The following is a 26,588-nucleotide window of genomic DNA, read 5'->3' as shown; positions in this document are numbered from 1 at the left end:
GCTTTTATGCACATATCAACAGTAAAAGGGTTGTGTGGGGAAATTTTCTGCATTTTCCTGAAGTTTCAGTAAGGAAAATGAATGAAGAGCACCAGCATTTGGCCACATCATTCCTACAAACAGGGAAAATTGCTATTCAAACCAGAAGATACTCTGTCACAACCCTGGTGTGTTGGAGCACTGAGGCTATTCCAGCTGCTCTGGCCTTTACCTCCTGTTTTGGAGATAACCAGTTAGAAGGACTTCCTATCTTAGTAAACAGCAGGACTTCCTATCTTAGTAAAATAACCTGTGATATCAATTAAAATTCACTTCAAAGCCCGAAGAAAATGAAGTTGGCTAAGCCCAGCCAAGAGATCCCTTGCCTAACTCTCTCCCTGCTTAGATTTCATAGCTGTGGCAGGAGACGGAAGAGGAAGATGGTGGTAAGGCAAGCTTTGTATGGGTATTTCACACTTATCTCAGACAATTTTCCTTTCTGTCACTTGTATGATTTTATTCTGTATGTACATAGACAGATTCCTTGAATCATCACATAAGTTATAAATTCCATTTTGTTTCCATGAACTGTGAGTCTTCTTGTGTCTGGGGCTGTCATGTGCTAACAAGAGACAGGAGAGATGCCAGCGTGTCAGTCATTACAAACTCTCTCCATCTAGCTCACTCTGAGCTAGTAGAGGCAAATGAGTAATGGGATCTTAAATAAGGACAGCCTATTCCTCTAGGGAGGATCCAAGACAAAGGAGCCAGGTGGTAATGTTTGGATTTCAAAGCCAGGAAGGATTTTTGGAAGCAGAAGCAGCTTGGTCAGGAAAGATAACAAAGTGGTGCACGGACGCAGCAGAGGGGTCCTGTGAGACAGAGGCAGTAGGGAGGCAGTGGGAGCTGCTGATTGAAGGAGCAGCTGTGTGCTGGCAGGGGACAGCAGGGAAAGATCCCTGAGCACCAAAGAGAATCTCACAAAATCTCTGAGAAAATTCAAGAGTAAAGAATGTAGGCAAATAGATGTATGCGTGTTTACTGTTTCATGTGGCTCTGTGCATCTCTTGTGGTCATTAAAGTGAAAAGTAACTGCTTTTGAGACAGTTTGCAAAGTCTGTGCATTACCTGATTCAACTTCATGGGACCCTGCAGAGATGAATCGTCCCAAAAAAAAAAAATGCAATGCCTGAGCTCTGGGAAAAAGAGTGTTGAAGCCATGGGGATTCAACAGCAGTCATAGGGTCTAAGCAGAGGTCTCTGTTCTTAAGAGAGAGAAGCAATTGCCTGGAGACCCAAGAAAGATGCAGAAACTTCAGAGTGTTTTTGTAGGGAAGCAGGGTGAGGCTTTGTCAGTGTCCCACAAGAGTTTTTTTCAAGGCTGTAATATGTCAATCTTTGAATTCTTAGCTTTAGTAAACTGAGAGGGAGACTGGAAGAAAACAAAACATGCACATAGTAAGATAACAAACAGTTCCGTAGGTGGCTCCAAGCATTGTCTGGCATATGCAAATCCACGAGCCAGTTGCAAAGTGGGAATCATCCCACCTGCAACAAACCAACAGGCAGCTGCTAGCTCAGGCTTAGTGCCGTGCTTCCTTAGCTACATGTCTTCTGACTGAGTGGGGCATGGCAAAAAGAAGCTCATGGTGGCCTAAAGCATGGTCAGAGTAACTCGTACCTGTTTGCAAATGACTATAAGCACTCTTTGCTAGCAGGAGTAAGGTCATTTGCCAGCATTTAAGTCATTGACTTTACATGTTTTCTCATGCTAGATGATCTGGTAGCACTGGCCTGTGTGTATGAATACCTTTTTGTGATGGAGTCAAACTCTACTGAGGCAGTTTACAAGGAGCAGGTAGTGCTCAAGAAGATAATGCAGAGCAAACTGATGTAAATGGTTCTTCTGCATAAACTCCAATTTTTGTAATGTTTTGGAGTGAGGGGAGCGTACTTTGCTGTTTGCTTTGGGTTTGTATCAATTCAGAAAATGTTCCAAAATATTTTTTTTTTTTCTGAAAATACAATTTAACTGTTGAGAGGGAGGTGAAGCTTTTGTGTTGAAGGCAAAATACTATTATAGGAAAACTGAGGATTGTTGTGATGTCACTGTTCCAGATTTACTATTAGGTCTGAAAATAGATGAACTGGGAAGATTACTTTGTATCATTTCTACATATGTGAATGGACGTATAATTATCTATCACTATAAAATATTAGTGCATATTTACTGTATAATAAGTAATTCAACTTTATAAACAAATGAAGATTATCCCAAATTTACATACAGTGTGAAGAAAAGTCCCTTTATCCTCTGTAACTGTAACATTTGGCAGATTCAAGAATAAATAATCTTTTGTGGCAAGGGTATGCCTTATCAAACATATGCAGATCAGTGCTAATTAATGCTAATTAAGGTTTCCTGTCTATCTAGTTGGAAAAACGTCCAAATGTTATGAAATCCAGTTAGTATGCCTATTACCCTAATTGTTTTATATGGGATGGTTCTTAATTAAAATATGTAAATTGACCTTAATTGCTATATACTAATGGAGGTTCATGTTATCTCACTAAAAATGACAAGATGGTGAGGAGGGGTACTTAAACAAATAATTCTGATAGATTTGTAAATAAATGACCTTTACTCAAAATTATTTTTAATTGGAAATTGGCAAAAAGAACACTTTACCATCTATGTTTCTCTTTAGTTTTAAATAATGCTGGAATTTACAGTTCTTTGTAAATATAGATATGGTGACATTGTAGCTTAATTAAGACTACTAAACAAGTCAACATTTTATGTGTTTACTGTCTCTTTCAAAATTGTTTGCTAACCTCATGCTGACCTTCAGAAATGTTGTGGTTTGCAGTACTGATCTTAATTTGAACTGGTTTTGCTCTTATTTTTTGACTTTGATCTCTTTTTATCATATCATTTCATATGTGAAGTCTGACATGCTGATATATGTTTGCTAGAGACTCGACCTGTGATTCTGTCTTCTCATCAGAGAGTCTGGAGGGCAGCACCCCTTTGCATTTCACTTATTAATGCAGGACACAACCTTCTACCTTCTCTGGGGGATGATAGCTCCCACGCATTCTGTTATATGACTGAGGCCTGCACAGATATTTATACAAAGTTTTGTTTCCCATCTACCCAACATAAAAACATTATCTGAATGATATTGTGCATGGCAGTTTATAGATGTCATGTATTGTCATGTTCTTGATAGTTGAAATAATTTATCATACCATTTCACACACAGAGCAAACATTTTTCTGCTCCAATGTAGCTAACAGAATTTTTAAAACATCAAATTCAGGTAAGTTTCTATAATGTCATAGACCTCACTGATACACATCCTCACTTTGCAAAGCCATTCTGACAGGTCTCACTGTTTTGCAGGATATTGTGACCAATGTTTCTCCAAGGATTGTGCGTGGAATTACTTCGGGTCCCTTGTACGGCCCAGGCCAAGGCTCTTTTCTAAACATTGAACTGATCAGTGAGAAAACAGCAGCATATTGGTGTAGAAGCATTGCGGAATTGAAGGCTGACTTTCCAAACCAAGTAAGTACCACTAAATCATAAAGATGCAGCATACTTATTTAAAATCTCTAGCTTATAGGTCTGTAAAAGCTCCTCTATTTAATGTTTGTTAAAAAGAAAGCCAGTTTACTTACTGACATGAGTATGGTATTGAAAAACAGAAAAGCTCATCCAAATCATTTTTATGACAGCAAATACTGTGAAATGACTGTTACACAAATAGAGAACAATCATTTTTAGTTAGGCTGATATTTACATTCAAATAGATAATATTAAGGAAAGAGTTGATTCTAGTGTGGATGCTTATCAGTGCTTCTGTGAATAAGTTTGCATACAAAATTATATTTAAAGAGGAAACCTATAGTATTCATTTTCATTGTTAATTGAATTTGATTATAAAAGGAATTTTTGTTCTTTTCATTCTTAATCCAAATGTGAAAGATACTTCTGATATTCTCATAAGTAATTGGCTGCTTTACTAGAAAAGAAGGAACATTGACTTAAAGTTAACTTTGCTGCAGTGAGAGAGTTTTGTTAGAACCTTCTTGGCTATGGGGAATATCTGTCTAGAAGGTAATAATGAAAGTTGTGAGCAATGACGCCAGCTAGCTGGCATAAGTGGTTTTCAGCTCCTGTTCTAGTGAATAAGAACAACAAGGTGGAAAGTAAAATTCACTTCAATCATCATTTCGAACAGAAAGAGCTCAAAATCCCAGAGCCTAGGTATCTTCTGTCTTGAAGTTATTACCTCCATAGTTCAGCTATGAACAAAATAAGTGAACATTCCTGAATGTATTATGGCATGAAGACAGTCAGATATTTTTTCTTGTTCCTGGAGTTTCAGTGTACACATCTGGAACTATAAAAGTGCTTGAGCACATTTTATTGATAGCAAAGTCTAAATGCTGCATGTTTAATGTCCTACTTCATTATACATGGACTGTGTATTTCATTGCTGAGGTTCACGTCACTTTATTTACTGTGTTTGGGCTTCATAATAATGCAAGCGTGAACCTAAAGATAATGTTTTAATTCTCTGATTTTAACATCATTTACCAAAGTCCTGGATATTGCAGGCAGGCAGACTGTTGCCATTTCTGCTCTGGGAATGATCTATTGCAGTCTTCACCAAAAATCTCCCGGTATTTTGTGCTTGAGTCTAAACTGTTCTCTGCTGTGAGGGAAAGACCTAGTGACAATTTCAAAAGGAAAATGTGAATTTTCTGAGACCTATCTCCTCATGTGGGATGAAGTCCCACTCTTCTGTAGTTCTCATGGTGAATATCTTCATTCCTTCCTATGTGAGTTACTACTTTGAGAATGTGAATTCAGCTACTCACGTTGGCTGTGGCTGCTGCTGTGGTGTCTTAGGGGTTGGTAATGCTGCGTGGGCACAGGGGAAGCAGCATCCGGCACTGTACCTTCCCTTTGCTCATGGGGATTTTTAATACGTGTCTGTGAACTTGACTAAGTGTCATTATTATAATGGTAAATTTGCTGCTAACTGGAAACAGAATGTTGTTCACTTAGCAAAAGTCTCTTGATGCTTATTTTGAAATACTCTGTATAATTAGAGCTTGCAGAATTTTATTTTTTTTCTCCAAATCCTGTTCACACCTCTAGAAAGACTTTTACAATTGATGTGGTCGGGGGGCAGGAGGGGATTATTAAAACTAAAAGTAGTTTCTGAGAACTGTCTGGGTGAGCTAAATTAACAAGCAAAAAATGACATCTGCTTAGACAAAAGCAAAGCTGAGGTGAGGACATAAGTGACTACAGCAAAGAAACCTTGCTACAGTAAATATTAAAAACAAATCATAATTGATACATAATGACTTTTGCTATGTAATACAAGCATTTTAATGTCCAATTTCTTTTATAAATTTAAATACCTACCTCACTACAGGACAGTGCTACAGCAGTGTTGTATCACATGCTATTCGGAAGAAACAAACCATAATACAAAAGGAGATGCTAAATTCCCCTAATAAAGCCTAGCATTTAAAGTAAATTTTGAAAGGGGTTTTGAGAACCACCCACACATCTCAGTGGATAATGTCACATACCTGTGACTCCTTGCCTCTATAAATCAGAAACGAGCATCTTGCTTGTGCAGATGCACTGTGTGCTCCCTGCTAGTGGGTGGCCTGATTGTTTCCTGCAGCTTAGAGTCACCTCTGTCTGGAGCTTCTCCCAGGCTTCTCTTCTTCTCTGGCCCTGAATCCAGTTCAAGTGGACCTGGGCAAAAAGCTGCCACCAGTAGAAACTTGCATTGATGCCACTGGGTGGTGAATTAAAGAATTTTAAGGGTCCAAGTACAGGACAAAGCAGGAGGAGAAAGGAACTGTATTTTGTAGGCTTGTTTGTGAAGTACCATCAAAATCTTTGCTATTTCAACTTGGCTTCTTTTTTACTTTTTTTTTTATTATTATTTTTAACTGAATTTAATATCACTACTACTGTTTTTTCCATACAAAAACAATCACTGAGGAATTAGGTGGTGTTCACAGTACAGGCCCAAGATTTTTGTTTGTTTGTATATGTTGAGTGCTTCTCTGTTCATGATTTGCAGTTGAAAATGGGATTGTTTTCCTTCTAGTACTTCATTTATCTCAGTAAGGTGCTACGTTAGCAATGTGGTTGAGACCATTGTAAACATATGGTTTTATTCAGCATTGTTTACTGCTAAATTTTCAAATGAGGCAGTGTGAAAAACAGTGTCCACTGCTGTCCTGTATGCCCAGAAAACATTCTTTCAGTCAGAGAGAGCTGTGAAAGTGAGAAGGAAATTGGTCTGTTTCTATTTGTTATGTCCTTTTTACTTTCCCAGATATGGTTGTTATATTGGTTGATATTGTTGTATATTGGTCTGTCTTTGTTATTTCCAAACATCTTCCTTACATAGTTAACTAAGTTTTTCTTAATACATCTATTAAGTATTTCTATTTTTCTCTCTTATAACCACATACAGTATCTGATACCATAGGATTTATCATTCTATGCAATTATTAATCAGCATAAAATTTATGTGGTTTTGTTCTTTAATGCTAGAGACTGAGAACTTAACAGTGAGAAACACTGGAACAATTATTTTATTAATTTCACGGTCCTAAATGTAATATGAAAATATCCTTTCTGAATTAGTATAAAGCTGACTTCTTTGCAAATTTTGCATCCCTGCTCAGTAAAGTAACAGGTTATTTGTTGTGTGCTGCGTTAATCTAAAACTCAAGAAGAAAATCAATAACTTCATAGTGACACATATGGTGCTGTGTTGTGGATTTGTGACCAAAGCAGTGTTGGTAATGCACTGGTGTTTCAGCTTGTGCTGAGCAGTGCTTGCACAGCATCAAGGCCTTCTCTGCCCCCAACAGCAAGTAGGCTGAGGGTGGGCATGATGCTGGGGAGGGGCGCAACAGCTAACACAGTTGCCAGAGGGATCTTTTGCTCAGCAGTAGAATTTGGGAGGGGGCTAGAAAGGGGGTAGGGGTTTGTTTGTTTGTTTGTTTCAAAACAGACATTGCATGGATGGTTGATGAGCATTTGTCTGCTTGAACATGAAATATTTGAAGTGCTTTAGATAGTGGAGCAAAAGTACTGACACTAATGCCACTGTAGTTGTACTTCCATATTCTGTTTACTAATGAGGTACCTGACTACATGGTGAATTGGTGTACTTTCCAGCCAAAATTTGGCCAAAAAAAATTTGTATTTTACCATGTATTCAAGAAACTAGTTACTTAGGAAATAGCTTGGCCAAGTAGATTTCACCCCCATGATATAATCAGGAATAAAAACTCTGAAGAAAAGAAGAATTCACTTTTACTTTAGCAAAAGTCTACAAGCTATAATGATCAGTAGAAAGTGGCTGAGAAAGTTGAAATGAAAACCATAAAACCTTGCAAGAGAACATACTGCTGAAATTTTGTGTTCGTGTATTTGACATTAGCTAGGGTGTAGCTGTTACCTGTGCTGGGAACTGTGAACACCAGTAATGGCAATATATCTTTGTGTGCCAGTAAAACCGGGAGCTGTGTGCACAGTGGAGCTGGAAGTTACGAGAGTCATTTTTGGTGATTTCAGGGGAATGGGACATAGTGCCGGTAACACTTTGTTTTTTCAGAAAAACTCTAAATGCTGGTCCTCATCCAAACCTTATGCTTATCATAGCTAAACCTGCTCATTTGAGTTGGTAAAGCAGCTCCTTACACAGATGCCTATTCCACTCCCATAAGCAGGTCTGTATTTACACTACCTAGTAGCTAGTCAAAGATTTTAAGGCTTCCTGTTACCCTGGAGCCTCTGCAGCATCTGCACTGGGGAGAACATGCTTGAGGGGGGCAATGCCTGAAAGTGGCAAAACAATTCTCTGATGAACCATGTGAACTGAGGGTTCTGTGATGCGGGGATGGGCACAATTGCCAGGTAGTCTTTCGCTGCCTTTCGAAAAGTGTAATTGGTACCAAAAAATATGCAAATTAATTCAAAATCTAAATATTTAAATTGTGTGTGAAATGTCATTCACTACAGGGCTGACAGCAGTCCAGCAAATGTCTGAGAGATTTCTTATAAGAATAATCGGAATCTTTGAAGATACCAAACTGAGTAGAATCTTTGAAGATACCAAACTGAGTTTGGTTTTTCCAGTATTGCTGTATTTGTATACTGAAGTCCTAAAATTAACTTTTTGGCCTTCTTAGTGAACACAAATGAGTCCAGACTGCTGTATGATTCTAAGGAACTTATGTAAGATACCAGATTGTCAGCTGTGACACCGCTTCTGTAATTCAGATATCAGCGTTGTGGCGTGTTGAATTGAGAAACCTGTTCTGCTAGAAACATTAAATAGGACCCCAAAGCTAAGCTTAAAAATCTTGTCTTCCTATTGTTTGTTCTGCTGCATGCAGAATGTTGCTGACAGTCCTTCTGACAGTTAGTCAGTGGAGAGCAGCTTTTCAAGGCTGAAACTGTTAAAGATATATTTTTGTTCAACAATTTTGTTCAGAATGTCCCAGGAACACCTGTCAGGAATAGCCATGTTAGACTGTTAGAGAGAACAGCAGATCACTATATTCCAGGCTGATAACCAGCTTCTTTGTAGCATTCTCAAAAAAAATAATAAATAAATCTCCTGGAGTAATTAGTAATATTTTATTATATTTTGTTTTTAATCCATAGAGTCCATAGAGGTGTGAAATAGAGTAGCTAGTGCTTTTTCTTTGTTTTTTGTTTTTTTTTTTTTTTTTTGGTTGATTGGTTGGTTCGTTTGGTTTTGTTTTTTTTAGTTAAACTCTTCACAGAGAAGAGAAAAAAGGTGTTCCAGCAAGGAAAGTATAGTTGAACAGGCATACATGACTACTTTGTTCCTGTAAATAACCTTTAGGGAAGAAAAAAGCTGTGTTCAAAAATATTTCTGAAGTTATAAGTTGAATGGAAATATATTTCATACAGCAATAGTAGTTATTTGGATGCTTTACATGGAGAGGTTTGATTAATTTACCGAAGTGATCCCTGAAGTTGGATCCTACATATCAAGCTTTATATATAGGACCAACTCTGCTTTTAATAGTAGATTTAATCCACAGACTGTGAATAACATTTTTGTGCTTATGTTTTGTGCTTTTCCCTTGCAGTCTGCACTAACAGTAGACCTTGTAATCTGGTGACTGGGAGGAACTGAATGACATATTTGAAAAAACAAACAAACAAAAAAAAACAACAACAACAACAACAAACTTTGCTGTAGGTTTTCTCTGACCAAAAAAAAAAAAAAAAAAAAAAAAACTTTTTTAGATATAGAGGAGCCATAGAAATCACAGCTCTACTGTAAAAAAAAAAAAAAGTCAAGCTTGCCTTTCTTACTAGGTATATTAGGAATATTTTGTATATTTTTGCAGGCATTATTATAGCTTTTAATTCTGATGGGTGTTCAGAGGTCTGTGGGACGTTGTGTAGTGTACACTGTATTTACATTTTGAGCTAGTAGCCAGGTTATATAAGGTAATAGCTCATTTTACCATTTGTTTTTGGAATTTGTAATAGCATTTATAATATGTGTAATTAGAGAAGGTGAAAAGCGGAACCATCATCTTTGTATTTGCAAGTCCTGTTCAGAAGAAATGAAGATCATATTGTCAGTCAGCTGTTCTCCATATATGCCTGGTATTTCTTGGGCTAGTATAGATAGATATGGCTTTCCATACAGGGAAAGCACATTTTATATTCCAGATACGTACTGATGTGTGCATCCACATCAACTAGAAAGGACAGAGGAAGGGAGCCACAAGCCATGCTGCCCAGAAGCATGCCCACTGCCTATCATGGAAGTGCCCAGCAGTGCAGAGCACCTACCTGGGTTCCCTGTTCTCAATTTCAGATCCACAAATTACATTTAAAATCTCCAGAAGTTGTTATTGCTGCAGCTTAAACTTCCCAAACCCAGCCTTCATGGATGCTTGGTAGGAGGTGAAAAAGCCCACACAGCAGTTGTTAAATTCACCATATGGAAAAGATCCCTTTCACTACAGAAAACTGGCAGCAGGCCGAGTCCCTTAACATCAGAGGAAATCCTAGCCGAAGAGGGAGAACAAGGCTGCAGTAAAACACTCCTACTAGTTACCTTGTCCAGGAGCTAAACCACTTGGTCCTAGATAATATGGAGTGCAAGAATGACCAAGACTTCTCAATGTCCAGTGACTGCTGCAGTGGATAGAAGAGAAGAGGCCTCAGAGCATGGAGCGTATGACTGCCTCTTCATCTTTCAAAACAAGGAAAAGGGAGGATGAAAAACAGTGCAGGATGATGCTGCCTGGAAAAGGGGTGGAAAAGTGCTGCCATAAAGAAGAGCAGACATGCTGAAAAATACACCTCTGCGTATTCCAGGGGAGCTTTCACTCACCTGTATTCTGAGGGCTTCCTCATTGCTCCTGATGCTAGTTCAGCTCTTCGTGAGCTAGCAGGATGCATTTTCCTCTGTGCACTCTGAGGAGGAATTCATCAAGAACTCTGATTTACTCAGTGGGTTTACACCAGTGGTACCCATCCATTTCTGTAGGCACAGCAGTTTCTGTTTGCAAAAATAAGTGAACAAAAACAGAAGCTAGCAACAGAAATGTTGATGTATTGGGCTTTTGAGACCACATTTTCTTATAAGGAAGCTTTCTGAGAAACGCTCTTCCACAAGTCATAACAAATGCTAAAACCTCATATGACTTAGATATTAATGGTGATGAGGATGAACTACAGAAAGCGGCGCTATATATTTTAAGTTCTTGATGTTTAGGTGTTAGTGAAGAAATGAGAAAATACAGGAAAATGTACATCTATTATCAGCATTTATTTCTGAGTTTGAAAATACTGTTGGCTAGAGTAACTCTGCTTGAGGCTTGAAAAATAGTGGAGAACTGGTAGGTGGTCAGCATAGCACCTCTTTTTAGGAGAGATCAGGGGGTCTGCAGACCTTGCATACAAACTGGTAAATGCTCCTGTAAGAAATAGAATTAGTAAAAAAAGAAAATGATGATAATAAAAGGGAGTTGGGGAGAGAGAATACTAAGAACCCCTTTTGTAGTAAGCCATGCCTTAAGAAGTTCTTTGAGAATATCAAAAGAGACTCAGCTGATGAAGTCAGCTTAGGCTTCCAAAAGCATTTGATAGGGTCCCTCACTGAAGTATTTGAAAGGAAGTAAGTTGCCAAAAGAAATTTGCATGAATAAATAACTAGTTAAAGACAGGAAACAATGTTAAGAAATAAATACTCAATTTTCGCAGTGGACAGAGAGCTCCAGTAAAATTCTTTAGGGATCTGTACTGCATTCTGTGCTGTTTAAAATGTTTATTAACAATCTGGAAAAGAGTGAGAATCTCAGAAATGTGAACTTTTCTGGTAATAGTAGGTATTATAGGGGGATGAAGATGAGATGTGAACTGCAAAGGATTGCAAAGGATCTTACACTACCGAGTGACTGGCCAATGAACTGCCAGATAAAATTAAATGAAGATAAATGTAGTGATGCACGTGGGAGAAAACGGTATTAAATTTATATATACAATGATTGATTCAAAGCTAGCTATGCTAGGGTTGCAGTAGAGAGCACTATGAAAATCTCAGCTTAATGCTCAATAACATTGAAATAAACCATATCAAACATAGAATTTATAGGAAAGGAAGACAGAGCCAAGCAAAAACCATCATTATGCCACAGTATTGGTTCACTTTATTTACACATTTTGAATAGTCTGCAGTTCAGATTGCCCTGTCTCAGCAAGGGTGCAGCTGGATTGGCATCAGAAGGGGAGGCAGGTGGAAGTCAGTGGCAGGGGACACCTCTCCACGTGCCACTGTGGCTGTGGGACGTGTTCTTACAGAACACACTGCTGGTGCCAGAGGCATACATAGGCTGAGAAAGAACCTACTGGAAAAACTATTTGGAGAAGCCTATGGAGTACATCACCTCTGGCTCAGGGAATTCCTGTGCCACAGATTTCTTAAAAGCTCTGAGAGTTTTCTAGGGAAATATTACTTAAAACTTGCCCTAGAGAGCTGCTGCTGGTCTGCGTCAGAGAAGGGATGCTGAGCTGTGAAACTCATTCCCAAAGTTGCGTGGTTAGTTGCAGGGTTAGAAGCCTGCTCTGACCTCCCAGTCCTGCCTCAACCTTGCGATCCCTGGGCCTGTATGGCGTTTGACAACCTGTTGTAACTACATTATGTAAACTCAAGCTGAGATGAAAATGCAATTAGTTTGAAGTGGTGTACTAAGGGTTATGTAATTCAAGTGCTGTCTTCAAGTTGCTAAGATTTGAAGTGCTACATTTCCAGAGGGTCGCCACAGACAATTCCACATAAAGAAACACAAGAAAGCCTGCTGAAGTTATACATGGAGACGATGTCTGTTCATGCATTTTGGGGTTCTGATCACGCAGTATGTGTCAGACCAGTTGGCCCCAACTGCCACAGTATTCAGTTTTTATTATTGTTATTATCTTTTTAAGAATATGGTTATTAATCTGGCAAAGTGGAAAGACGTTCCCAGCATCAGTTTGAGTGAATTTTATTTCAAGAAAGCATGCGTCTTCTTCAGGAAACTGCAATTTGTAACTGAAAATATAACCTCATGGTAAATTCAGTGAGATCCTGACAATCAATCTATGATTCAAATGTACATGTTTGTGGTGACAAATTAGGACCTTGAGGAGAAATGTGAGAAGCTCTTTTGTGTTGTGCACTTGGAAAGGACCGCTTTGTTGAGAAACCTGTCAAATTGCTCTAGTGCAGAACTGTACTTCCTTACTCCGTGTGTTATAAAGCCATGCCTTATTTTGTTTGTTTTATTTTCACAGCTAAGGTTTGACAAATAGTAAGTAGTGCAGTACGGCAGAGGACTATTTGTACGTACGCTAAGAATATCGCTTTGATTTGGAGAGTGAGTTATTGATCTCTGCAAGAAAAGAACCATTTTCACAATTTTGTGAGGACTATGAGCACATCTTTAAAACTTTAGCCTTAGGGTAAGAACTAGGAGAAAATTAAAGCAGTTTCTGAAATACTTCACCAGCCATCTCCTAGAAAATGACCCAATCTGCTTGATTATTGGACAAGACAAACTTCTTAATGGTTAGCATCAGCTGAAACTGGTTCAGGCTGTGTTTTGGCTGTTGCCATTGCAAAAAATTCCTTTTAGATGAGAAATGTGAGTGGTCATTAAGCAGGAGTCTCAATGAAGGAAATGCACTACACATAAAGACGGTGTGATTAAAAAGATATTTCTAGAATGTAATTCTGCTGACAGTGACAAGAAGAGTTGTATATTTTTATTCATCTTATTAAGGTTTGTATTTTCTTTCATTTTTCTACATAGACTATTATTTAGAGAGAGCAGAAAGACCCTTAAAACCCTCAACTGTTTTTAGGAGTTTGTAAGCTACTGTGAGCACAATGTTGTGCTGCAAAATGATCTGTGAAATCCGGCTGGGTATTGGGCAGAGCAGTCATTCTTTCTAGAAATGTCCTCCATAAACTGCAACAAAGGAAATTGCATCATGCGTTAAAAAATCTGTACACTAAGATGTCCATTTCCCCACACCCCCAAATCTGTGCTTAAAATAGCAATAACAACCTTGGTGCAGGGCATTTCCTGGCGATTAATAACCGGCCAGGGTTAATGGCCCTCGGCAGTGCCTCGGGCCATCAACTCCTCCCAGCCAGTCATTACTCCCTAGGAAATGCCCTTTTCTGGGTAGTTACTGTTTTAATATTAGGATGTAGAAGTTGCCATTGGATGGGGAGAAAATGACCTTCTGGCAATGTTAAAAAATAAACCCCCAAATGACAAAATTTTTCAGTTTAAAATTGTTAACAGCCAAGGATCCATCAAAATTTAAATCTTAACTTTGTAAAAATGACAAAATTCTGCTAGCCTTATTACGTGTGTAAAACAATTATTCCCCTCCCCCAAGTACTTCTCCCAATTTCCATTTCATGTTTGTCATAGGCAATTGGGTAAATTACAAAATTTGATCTTTTAAAATGCATAGTAGCTATGACATTCATTTATACTGGCTATGATACGATTTTAGTCTTTTATGAGGCACTGAGTATATGTGATTTAGATAATTCTGCTTTTTCTCTTTCATGTACTGCATATTACAAGAATAATAATAAAGCAAATTTATACCTGATAAAAGTAATAAATATCTGCTGTTCCTGTGGACCATATCCTGCCCTTAATTTCGGTGATGTGGTTTGCATTTTAGGCATTCTCTTAGAGCTCTAATAAAGAAAAATATGAAGGCTAGGTCTATATTTAAAAGTCTTGCTCACATACTTATGTAGGCTAGGATTACTAAAAATAAAATCACATCTAGCTACTGTCCTGGCAGAACCCTAGCGTAGATGCAGTTATACCATCAAACAATTTATTTTTGTTCAGGAGCAAGTAAAGAGTTTATTTCACTGTTAGGAACTGCACTGACAGTAGGAGAGTTAGCTCTGAGCAGACATGTTCTAGCTCAGACAAGAAAGGCAGAGGCACATGCTTGAAGCCACCACAGCTGGAGCCAGCTCTTCAGTCTGACTGACAGCAGCTGGACTTCATCCCAGCCTCCGGTGTTTTCTGGGGGGAGCTGTGGAAAGATCTCAAATTCAGATCGAAATGTGGGCATAGGGGGTTCCAAGATTTTTTTTTTTAATCCGCATCCACTGAGAGGAACATGCAGATTAGCAAAATTTTTAGAGGAATTTTTAGGATAACGAATAACTGTGTGACAGTATGTAACCTGTCCACATGCCTATTTGTGGTTTCCAGCAAATACAAACTAATTCAAGTTAATATAATAAATAAAGCAAACTAGAATTTCCTTGTATTTTATGGGTTTTGAAAGAAGACTGAAACAGTCAATTGCTGCAGGTGGATCAGTGGTAACTCCTACATCAGCAGAAATGTTTTCGTGTGCCTCAACCTTCTGTGTGTATCAGTGGAGACAGAGTCATTTACTTACTAACCCTTTTTTTTTTTCAGCAGTTATATATTTTCTAAACATTTAAACCAAATAAATATTTAAAAGGATTCTTTCAAGTAGACCTGAATTCATCCTTTGTAATAAAACACTTAAGTTCAATGTAAACTGTAAGAAAGCAATGTAGTACTTTTCCATCTGATTTTCTGCAACTGTGCTGGTCAGTCTCAGCTCCTTGGAAAAATGTTTCTCAGTGGCATATTTTTGCATCTTTTTCATTATTTTTTTTAACATCAAAGTTTCTAATCTATTCCAAAATTCATTTTAATATAATTCTTTGTTTAACATTTTTGTTATAGGACAAAAAGCAGTTATATGGAGTGTTTCAGTTTATGCAGAATAGCTAGGTCTTAGGATTTGCAAAAGCAGTATTGAAGTCCATGCCCTAAATTTCAGTGTAGCATTTCTAAAATTGGTGCCACTTTTCTTGCTGTGTAAGAACCTGAAGGACTTATTCTTAGCCATACCATTCTAGGCTACTTAGACATATCCATGAGATCCGTATCTACACTGAAATCTGAAAACACTTGCTGGATATTTTATTTAAATAAACTACAGCTCAGGTGAGCATATCTAGAGGTTGTTTGAATTGTATGGGTACCCCAAAATTCTTACCTGTGAGCAGTTTGTACATCTCAAGGTAGAGGGATTTAAAAATGGGTTTAAGCCACATTTACATTCTCTTATGTTGTATTGTCAGCACCATTCTGGTTACTAGAAGGAAATCTGTCTTTGATTCTGCCAGAGGAATCCACATTTGACCTGATCTATTTTCAGTTTATCTTTTTGTGAGCACACCTACTCACTGCTGGGTCATTGATAAAATGTCTTCAACATTGTATGTTGGTCATAGAGAGCTTTCATTTGAATGAGGCTACAGTCCTACAGACTATGTAATGCATTTTAATTTTGAAGTGTCCAGCCATATAGCAGTATGCTGAACAAGTTAGATAACCATTTTATTAAACATCCAAATATTTAGTGAAAATAGTAAGGCCTCTTTCAGTTTCTCTGCATCTTCAGCTAAGCTCCTTTAAAAGATTAAGAAGTGGGTGGAACTGGCAGTTGAGGAGGAAGGATTAGTCAGAAGGTAGCTGCCAGCTTCCAGCCCTTAATTTTGTATCTTCTCTGCTGCTGGAGTAAAGCCAAAAAACTACTTGGGTCATTAGACATAACAGCTCACTTCTTAAGTAAATTATAATGTCTGCATATGAAGAAAAAAAAAAAAGCTACCCACTCATGAGACTTTCTGATCGTATCTCAGATGGGAACACAGGCAGAGCTGCCTTAGTGAGGTTCCATGCACAGTGGCACTGTTAGCTGAAGTTTTGGCTAAGCCAGGTCATAGTAGGAAGGATATATGAAGACATTAAGTGGAGCCCACGGAGGAGCAGGTGATCTGGCAGGAGTTGCTGCCCATGTTGTAACAGTGTGCTCCTGATGGATGGACACTGTGGTATGGACCCATTTGGGAGCAGTTCCTGAAGAGCTGCTGCCTGTGGGCAACCCCTGCAGGCTCAGTTTGGGAAGGAGGGCATCCCGTGGGAGGGACCCCACCGGGAGCAGGGGAGGAGAGGAACCGTGAAGGAGCAGCGGAGATGAAGTGATACGTACTGACTGCAGCCCCCAGTCCTGTTCCCCTGCACCGCCTTGGGGGGAGAGATTGGAAAGGGTGGATGGGGGGGAAAGGGGTTTTAGTTTGCTTTTAGTCTCTCACTGCTATTGTCAGTTACTAGTAGGCACTAAAGTACATTAATCTCCCTTATGCTGGTTTGCTTTGCCTGTGACAGTAATGGGTGAGTGATCTCCCTGTCCTTATCTCAATCTATGATCCCTTTTCATTGTGTTTTCCTCCTGTCTTTTTGAGGAGGGTAGAGCAAGAGTGGCATGGTAGTGCTTTGCTGCCCATCAGTGTTAATCCACCACAGAAATACTACTGTTGCTACAGATTTATTATTAAATAATCCTAGGGCTCCCATTAATGTGAACCTAATGAGAAACTGAGGTCTTGTCCCAGCTCACAAGGGCTGCTGCTGTTCATTTGGAGAGGTGTAGTCTGGGGAGTAATCAGTGAAGTGTGTGAGTGCACCTGGTATTTTGCTTTGTTGCATTTGATGTTTGGGTGTTGTGTGAGAGATATGGATGGCATTTTGTAGTTGTGGAAGTGGCTTTGCTGCTCAGCCGTGGGTCTTTCTCAGTAACAAGTGATTCTTATTAAAAAGCAGAGCTGCATGGGCTCAGATAGTGGCAGAAGTAGAACTCAAGAACGAACAGTTGCTTTAGCATACAGTGAAGACAGAACAAAATCTAGAGGTAGGTAACAATGAAGCAAAATAAACCGGCCCTGAAAGATCACAGACAGAAACCATGCAGACAGCAGTGAACCTGCTCTCGGGAGGGAGCAAAGCTGATGGATTGAAGTCTGTGCAAGAGAACAGAGGGCAAAATACAGAGATAGAAGTCATGTTTGAACAAATACAAGATTGCAGCAGGTTCCTCTGCCAGGGAAAGGCTGGACAGGTTCGGTGTCAGAGTTGCTATAGACAGGTGGCTCCCTGCTTAGTGCAAGGTGTGAGGAGACCCTGAGGAGACTCAGGCAAGAACACCTGATCCCATATATCTGCACATGGAGGTCTCAGGATTGCAGGATTCAGGCTGGTGGGACCTCAGGAGGTGAGGTGAGCTATTTCAGCCTTCTGCTCAAAAGCAAACTGGTTATGAAATCATTCAGAGGATGGTTTCCTCTGAATGATATGACTCAAATTATAGTGATTCAGGAACAATGCCCAAGAAGTGTAAATTTAAGTGATCTTCAGCAGAATTATTCCAGCCTCTGGAGAAGGAAGGAGAAAGTATCACAAGGAAAATGAATATCAGCAGATAGGACAGTTATTGTCATTATGCTGCTAAGTGCATTGTAGCTTTCTGCCATGCTTTTCAACAGGAAAATAACACAGAAAGACTTCTTGTAAGTGATTCTCAGTGAAGTTCTGGTGGGGATGGATCCCATTGGTCCTACTCTGGCCACTGAAAAGATCCCTTGTTACCAACCCTGTGAATATTTGCAGATTGTCTGCTTTCACAAAGTGAACTTGAACCATTAATCATGCAGCTCTTGGTGAGGTTCTCCTCCTTATGAAGTCAGATACCTAGACCAGACAGGAGAAAGTAGTGTAAGAGTCCGATAGGTCTCCCTCACGCAGCTGTCATGCAAAGCCCTTAGATAATTTCCAGAGGAAGGGACAAGCCCTACAGCCTGTTCCTGCACACCTTCTTAATGACCGTACCCTCAGCTGTCAGAACAACCCGAGAGCTCTTTCTGCAAAATCAGGTAAATTATCAGTGCTTTTCAGAATATCACTACAATAATGGTGCAGAGAGAGTGGGTGAGTTGTGGAGGATGCAACTAGGCTGACAAAATCACTTATTCCTCCCCAGCATTGCTTTGGCACTAGCAATGTCACACGGTAAAGTAGATCACAGAGCTCTAGAGTGTAAAAGGGAGTTTTTTTCTCCCTCCTCTCTGAGCTATGTTTTTTCTCCTCTACCTGCCCTGAGACTGCTAGTTTTCTTGAGCCTTCAAATCCAAGGAAGTGAATTAAAGGAAGCCCTGGGGGTGATGGAAGAAGGGAAGAGAGAGGATGGACTTCTTGGGGATGGAAAGAGACAGATATGTCCTGGGGATTTGCTAGCTGACTGAATGCAGGAGTTAGGGAACTCTAACAAAGTTATTCAGTGTACATTTTGTCTCTTTTTATTTTCTACTGAATTTGTTTTCTAATAAGTGAGGCAGCTTCACTGCTAAGTAATAGAGGAAATTTATGAGATCTGCATGTATCTGGAAGCAGTCAGGGACTGGAGGGAACTGGAAGAGGGATCTTAGGGTGCCTTTCAGTCAAAAGCTTCTCATTCCTGCTAAGGGAGCAGCCTGCAGCCCTTGAACACGTTTGTCTCCAGTTGGCTTCCCCTCTCAGAGGGGCACCGTGCAGAGAGTTGCCTGGGCTATTGTGAGAATAAACAGTAACGATTAGTGAGGATCTCAAAGAGCTGTTTTTGAAAAGACTGTGTATATATCTCAGCAGAAAATTTGATGAGAGAAAAATGTCTATAGGTGGAGGAAAAAATCCACAAATCTGTGTTGCCTCTTGCCAGTATTGTTTTCCATATGTGTTCATAAGAATCAATAATGTGTCAGCACCCTGGTGTAAAGCTTTTGCTACAGGTCATAGCATGTGTCTGAAATATCATAGAATTAGATATATTCTTTTTCCTGTTAGCTTTTCCAATATTGTATTGTCCTCCTCTCCTTTCTGTTTATATTGAGACAGTGTGGAAAGTACAGGAATACAGCAGGATATTGGCAGATGCACAAGGGCTTGCCAGTATTGTTTGCAAGGAGTATGGCTGAAAATGGGTATCTGTTGTCATTCTTGGATTCAGCCTTTGTTAACTTGCAAATTTTCCTTTCAGTAATGCTAATTTCCATTCACCCATGTATTCATTTTCACTCACTACTGAAGAGACTAAAGGTTGAACATTGTCTTCCCTATCCCAAATAAAATCCCAATGATTCTGTTGAATTTCCAGGGAAGTTTTCATCCACGTGGATAATTTTCAATGGAATATGAAGGGTTTACTTGAAGTACTGAAGTTTTAAATGGTCTATCATGAAATGGGCATACTTTTTCTAATAACTTAAAATATTCAAGGTGCTTTCTGTAAGTGCTATATTTTCTTTCATTAGATATATGTACAGGGAACTTACATTACAGCGTCCCCCCCCTTTTTTTTTCCTCTCCTCAAGAATTACCATGTCTTAACCAAGAGTGCCTTAAAGCATGGGAGGTACAGGTACATCAGAAGATTTTTTTTTTTGTTCTGTGCATTTATTTTCCTTTCAATTTTATCCTAAGTTGGTAGGACTCTCTTGAAATGTTTTAATGAAAAGTTATATTTTCATTTAGCCACTCTTTCCATGTGGGTTATCTCTGTCTACACATTTATGTATACTAGCAGGGCCAAAGCATGGTAGCTCAACTCCTGCTCTGGTGCTGCCTGATGCAGAGCCAAGTTTCACGTGGCAGAGGAGCAGTTACAACCCCAAGCTGTTCCTTGGTTTCCTACAGGTGCTGCCAGTCCTAAATAACAATCTGTTTATCTTTGTGCTGCTGAAAAGCGACAGCATTCTGTTATTTTACAGGGGGTCAGCCTGTTAACAACCCGTGCTTTTTAGTCTAAGGATGTTAGATCCTAGCAACTATATACTTTAATTTGAAGCAATAGCCCAGTGTGCCTCACTGACATCAATCAAATGATCTCACTAAACAGGTGGAATTTCATTGATAGCATAGAAGTACAGTTGTCATAAGAAAATAGCTGCCTTTGAAAATAAGCATCTCCATTTAGCCTGAGAAGAGAATCTCTGTTGTTTCCTGCTCGTGATGATTTTGCACGTGTGGTGGGGTGAGCAAATGATAATATTTTCAAACTCCTATTATCATCTTCTCTAGACGTATTTGCCTGCTGATAATGTTTGGCCAGTTTTTGTGTACATCTGTTGTATCTTACTTCCACTTCAGTATGAAAAATACACTGGAGATCTCAGTATAAAGTAATATATTAACAATAGGACTTTATTCAGAAGGTTTGCTACACAAAGCTAAATAATAAACATATTAATATCTGCTACTTGTCTTATTTTCATTTATTGAAATTATCTTTAATGTATTTTAATTGTAAGTTAAGGAGCAAAGCAGTGGATGGTTAGCAATTGTTAAATTATTTACTCTTCACTCCCTCAAAAGAAAGAGCGAAAAGGAGAATTACAGGTCAGCAGTGTCAAGACATTCTGCATTGCTTGTCTTTATCATCATGCAGAATCTTTTTATTAAGGCGGCATAGAAAGAATAGATTTATGGACTGAAGGTACAATGTTTAATATGTCCATATCCATCTAGATTGACAGTTTCTACAGACATGAATTTCCCAGGAGAGAGAGTGTTACTGGTGTCAGTGGATGGCATCATTTACTTCAATGTTCCATTATTAAATTGATAACAAGATAATTCCTCTGCTTCTCAGAGACATGACAGGGTTTACAATTGTTAACTTTCTTATTGCATGGGATTTGATGTTCTAGGTATTTTTTTAATAAGAAGCTTATTTTTATTTCAGTTCTGCAACAAATCAAAAATTACAAGAAAGTATAGAAAAAAGAGAAAACTGTTGGTGTCTACCACACATCAAAATCAGACTGGTTTCTAGAGAGTCATTTTTACAACAGTAAGTCTTTGTGTTCCTGTTGTTTTTCATGACTGCATGTTTAAACATGTTTCTACAATACAGGATATCTACTGCAGTCATCCTCTTTCTTGTGAGGTGCATATTAGAAATGTTCTGTACATTGGTAACTCCAGTTGGATGAGTTTGAAAATGTTCATTTCATCAGAGAGTGGCCGCTTGGAAAAGCAGAGGACTGTTGCAAGTGGCATGGAGTACAGTAAGCCTCCAGAAATGTCTCTGCTGGCAAAATGTGGCACAGCAGACCTTGTGTGAGAGTCTCGTTACAGAAGCAGGCTAGCAATACGTGTCTCAATGAGGTGGGCAATCTGTACCAACGCAAAAAGTCTGGGGCACTATATTTATTCTTACTTTGCTACTGAGGCAGCATCTAAGAGCTATGGGATAGGGCAGAATCTGACCTACAATCCGTATCTTCTTTTTGTTCGTGTACGAGCGAACTATGGGAAGTCTCTGTGTGGCATATGTATTATCAGTTAGATATTTACAAGATTCTTTATCATGGCATCGAATTAGCTCAGCAGTGCTCAGTCAACTCTTATTTATTAACTTTTCACCAAGGCTCTAGCAGAACACACGCTCTTGTACCTACAGGTGTGCAGGACCTTCAGGAAATGCTCCGTATGTGCCCACTTATTGCTGTGCATGGGTGAGAGAAGGCATGGGTCAGAGCTGAGGGCACATATCCTCATCCACACAGAGGGGAATTTAATCTTCAGAAATAGCAATTCAAGAACTGAGAACAACTCCTGTCCTCACATGCTGGTGTAGCTGTAGGTATCTTTTCCCCATTGAGTGATGAATTAAATATGTTATTTTTTGCTATTGCTTTAGAAAACTGTATCTTCAGTGCTGAGCTTCTTCCTAGTAAATACTTCCTGAGGAATTCTGGCTAAGAACGCTCAGGTTTGTTCAGACTGAGCAGGTCATGCAGCATGGCTACTCTGGGGTGCATGGGAATAAGAAACATATCCTGAAAGGAAGATTGCGATCTTTCCATCTGACCAAATCACAAATACCTTCTGAAGTTTAGATCAATCAAGAATAATTCTGTGGGTATTTGAAATCTGGATCTTTGTGCAGTATCCAGTCTCTGTACTCCCTCTATGTGCAGCACTTATCCTGTTCCACATCTCTCCCTCCCAAACAGGTAGCTGTTACAAAACCAATCCCGCCTTCTTGAAAACTCTTTTATATTTTTCCCCTTTCAAAGGAACTGTCTCCTAGTGAAGATGCTCAAAATCTCTTTCTGTTTTTGCAAGGACTGCACACACCAACAACAAAATCCTGAGGATTTTTGCAAATGTTTGAGAAGGCAGAACAAGGCACAGGTTGAAGCCCGCAGCAGTATTATAAGCAGACCTTATTGCTCTCTACAGATACCTTAAAGGAGGCTGTAGTGAGGTGGGGGTTGGTCTGTTCTCCCACGTGCCTGGTGACAGGACGAGGGGGAATGGGCTAAAGTTGCACCAGGGGAGTTTTAGGTTAGATGTTAGGAAGAACTTCTTTACCGAAAGGGTTTTTAGACACTGGAACAGGCTGCCCTGAAGTGGTTGAGTCACCATCCCTGGAAGTCTTTAAAAGACATTTAGATGTACAGCTTAGAGATATGGTTTAGTGGGGACTGTTAGCATTAGGTCAGAGGTTGGACTCAATGATCTTGAGGTCTCTTCCAACCTAGAAATTCTGTGAATTCTGTGAATTCTATCAAAACAGAGTACATGTGGACACTTGCACGGGACCTTCAAGCCTCTGGTGTATCAATGAGAAGGGAGAAAAAGCAGAAATGCTGGTGGTGGCGCAGTTTCCTGAAGTGCAGGTAGATCATGCACAGACCTGGAAGAGTGATTTAAGAACAGGTATGAGCTAAGGGTCGACAGTAGAAGAATAAAAAGAATATGGTTGTTACAGGCATGAAGGTAGAGGATGGTGTTTTCTTAAATTTTCAGGACTTGACAGAGTTCACAATTAAATGCAACCCCCTGAGAGTTTTTCAGACTGAGTGTCCTGAAGCTCCCTTATTCCCTGCAGAGCAGTACGGGACAAATGGTAATTGTCTGCCTGGAGTTCTTCTGCTATCGGGCTTTAAATAGATGTTCTTAAGATTGTCTGACCCAAAGTAGGCTTAGTTATTTTTTCTCTCCTTCCTTTAGTTTTTGAAATCTCTTGCAGCAAATTCTGAGAAGAAAGATGATTTGGAAACATACACAGTGGTGAACCTCATCATTATTATTTCTTTTTATTTGTTTTTACTTCTTCTAATGACATCGAATTAATATGAGACACCTACATAGAGATTATCGAAGAAAGAGAGACATTTGCAAGGGTAATTTCTAGTTTAAGCTTTCAGGGGATTATCATAAACAGGGAGTAAAAATGTTTTAAGGACTGTGAAAAGTACCTTGCCAGTGTCCTTTTAAGTAGAACAACTACTAATGCATGAGTTACAGAATAGTGTGAAATGTAGCTTTTTACTAGGTGCTTTAGATATGGTACGTTCATCTCATAATCATGTCCTAAATGGTACATTATGCACCCTCCTGGCTCCGTCTTCCCTCCCTTAGCCAAAAGAAAGTTTTCTATAATAGACCTTCTTCCATCAGTGATCAAGAAATTCCCTTACAGAGAGCAAGGTCAGATGTTAGGAGCACATACTGGTCCCTTTACAGACGTGTGGAGAAATTGCCTATCGCTTGTAGCATCGGGCTGTGCACACCATGTCCCAGTGACAGCAGGGGAGGCCGCTGCTCTCCTTATGCTGGACGAAGCAGCAGGGTCTGCACAATGGCAAAACAGCAGTTTGGGTGAAGAAGAAGAGGGAACAGCAGAGGCGAGACATGCTTGTGATCTGTGATAAGGAATGGGCCAGGGATCCCTCTGTGCTTCAGCCGTGCACAGTTTTGCAGGCAGCCTTCATTCAAGCGATGAGAAAACTGCAATTTAGTCAGCCTCCATTTACCACTCACTGCACTTCAGCGGCAGCTTTATTGCGAGATCTATCAGCGGTCGGCTTTTGTAAGCCGGGCAGGCGTGGTTCCACCTTGCACTTGGGGTCCCAGCAGCAGTAAATAAACTCAGAGCAGCATTGACACTGTGGGTGGTGGGCAGCAAGAGGAAGAGCGTGCTCTTTGGGGATCTCCTGGGTCGGGTCATGCACTGGACTTCTATGAGATGCCTGCTCTCTGGGGCTGCTGAAGCCCTGAGGGTGTTAATGTGGTACATGGCTTGTCAGGTTAGGATGCTTTTTAAAACCTGGCATTTTAGACACCAAAGATGCTTAAAAAATAAAGTAATAAGCAGCTGAAATGTGATACGGTTTATCTTTATTACACACAAATAAAAACACCAATATTTATCACTTCTTACTGTTATTTGTCTTTTTATATTGTTTTTCTAAGTAATAACAGATAATATTCTGTTTTTTTCTTCTAGAATTCCCACATATGATTTTAGGACTAGGTACAAACCTCAGACATCACATATAGTACCCCTTGATGTCGACATGTGATTTTTATTTTTGGTCTCTGGTACCGTTTCCAAATGAAAAGACTATAGAGGCATTTGGGGGAAGAATAGTCACTTGAGGAAGGACAGTTTGTTAATGTGGAGTGCTCCACCTAGGAATTAAGTTTAATTTCAAGCTATAAGGGAACACTGGGGAAAAAAAAAGAATAAAATCCCTATCATATTTAAATTTTCATTATTCCCACTGAGATCATGGTTTACTTATGAACATTCACAGTAGAAATGTTTACTTTCATTTATTTTTGTTATTGCAAACCACTGCTTCTGTCAAAAGTGTGCACTTAATCTTAAATGTGAATGCTAACACTAATCAATATTAATTAAACATGTTGTCTCAATTAACAGCTCTTTGAAACAACACAGATCTTGTTCCTCCTCTTTTGTACACTCCCAGCAGAATTTTCAAATTTCATTAATAACACTTGACGTAACCTAACTCAGCTTCTTGTGAACACAGTCAGTCCCCCCTGTTGTCTTGCAACTTTCCATCATGAAAAATCTGGTTCATCTTAAAGCTGAATTGTGTACATTTCTGATATACTTTGGATTGTGATTGCAACTGTGAAGATCTTTATCATGTTGTCAGTGTCTCAGTGTCTGAGGGTTGTTGTTTTTTCTTTGCTTTATTTAGTATATAAAAAGTGTGAATTTGACAAGATACAGTTTCTAGCTAACTTTCAGATAGTGCGTATATTTACTAGTTTCTTACTTTAAAATTCTCATACATAATTACACTGATTTTTTCACAATGAAATAATCTGCTTTGTGTTTTAAAAATATTAGAATCTTAAAAGAGATTTATGTTTGTTTTCTGAGTACTCAGATTATCTTGAATATTTAAATAGAACAGAGCAAATTCTGTTTCATAAATATTTGACCTACAGAGCTGTTCACAGTAGACAAAAGTATTGTACATAAGAGACAATTTTTTCTTCTGCTGGTGGGGGTGAGACTGAAAGCATAGCAAAGTTATGATTGTGTGTATTTAATGGAAAACTTGGTCCTATGTTTATGCCAAAGGTGCCAACAGATGGGCACATGAGGTCAAGGCAGACACTTCAGAAAATGCTTTCCTTCTCAAAAGGAAATGTTTTCCTTCTCCATCTTGCAAACATGAGCAAGAAAGATGGGTGGGCTGGTAGTTTGCAGGTAGGTAGGAGGGAGATGGTAAAACTGATAGGTAGAGATTCACCACAGCAGAATGTAAATAATTAAAATAATGATATCTATAAGTTTTATTGTCCTTTTACGTGAATAAAGCATGACCTCACCACATCTAATTTTCTCCATAGATGTCTTTCTTTTTAAAGTGTATTTTCTTCCCCTCTAAAGGCATTATAACTCTCATCTTTATTGGGATTTTACAATTTCTACCATGCGTGTATGTTGGCCATTGTTTATAAACCATGCTTTTAAATATTTTGCCTTATGGAAAAGTTCAAGGGAACTTTGTTGTTGTTGTTGTTATATTGACTGGAAGTGAAAGAATAAGCTCATCCCAGATATGAATGCAGATAGTAAAACGTGCCTGGAAAATTAAAAAGCTACCAGTGAATCAAACTTATAATGTGAAACTTTCATACACAAGAGGTGTAGCATGGCCAAAATTTTCTGTTCTCCTCTCTGGCAGTTCCTTTGAACCCAGACTGATCCACGGTAAAACTTTAACCTCAATAAATGTTGATGTAAGATGTTGAAATAAGCCACAGTTAGAGACAGA

The 26,588-nt window shown here is 39.1% G+C and overlaps 1 protein-coding gene across 2 annotated transcripts in view; it reads left to right on the top strand.

The window, feature by feature from the left end:
• The window catches only part of DPYD (dihydropyrimidine dehydrogenase), a 353,894-nt gene that overhangs the window by 217,543 nt on the left and 109,763 nt on the right, over positions 1 to 26,588 (top strand). For both annotated transcript variants that reach the window (XM_038182862.2, XM_038182863.2), the window contains one exon: positions 3,386 to 3,550. In XM_038182862.2, coding sequence (XP_038038790.2) covers positions 3,386 to 3,550 — 165 coding nt within the window. The remainder of the gene's footprint in view (positions 1 to 3,385; positions 3,551 to 26,588) is intronic.

Source organism: Anas platyrhynchos, chromosome 8 (assembly GCF_047663525.1).
Source record: "Anas platyrhynchos isolate ZD024472 breed Pekin duck chromosome 8, IASCAAS_PekinDuck_T2T, whole genome shotgun sequence".
Classification (NCBI taxonomy): Eukaryota; Metazoa; Chordata; class Aves; order Anseriformes; family Anatidae; genus Anas; species Anas platyrhynchos.
This window is presented reverse-complemented; position numbering and strand designations above follow the sequence as displayed.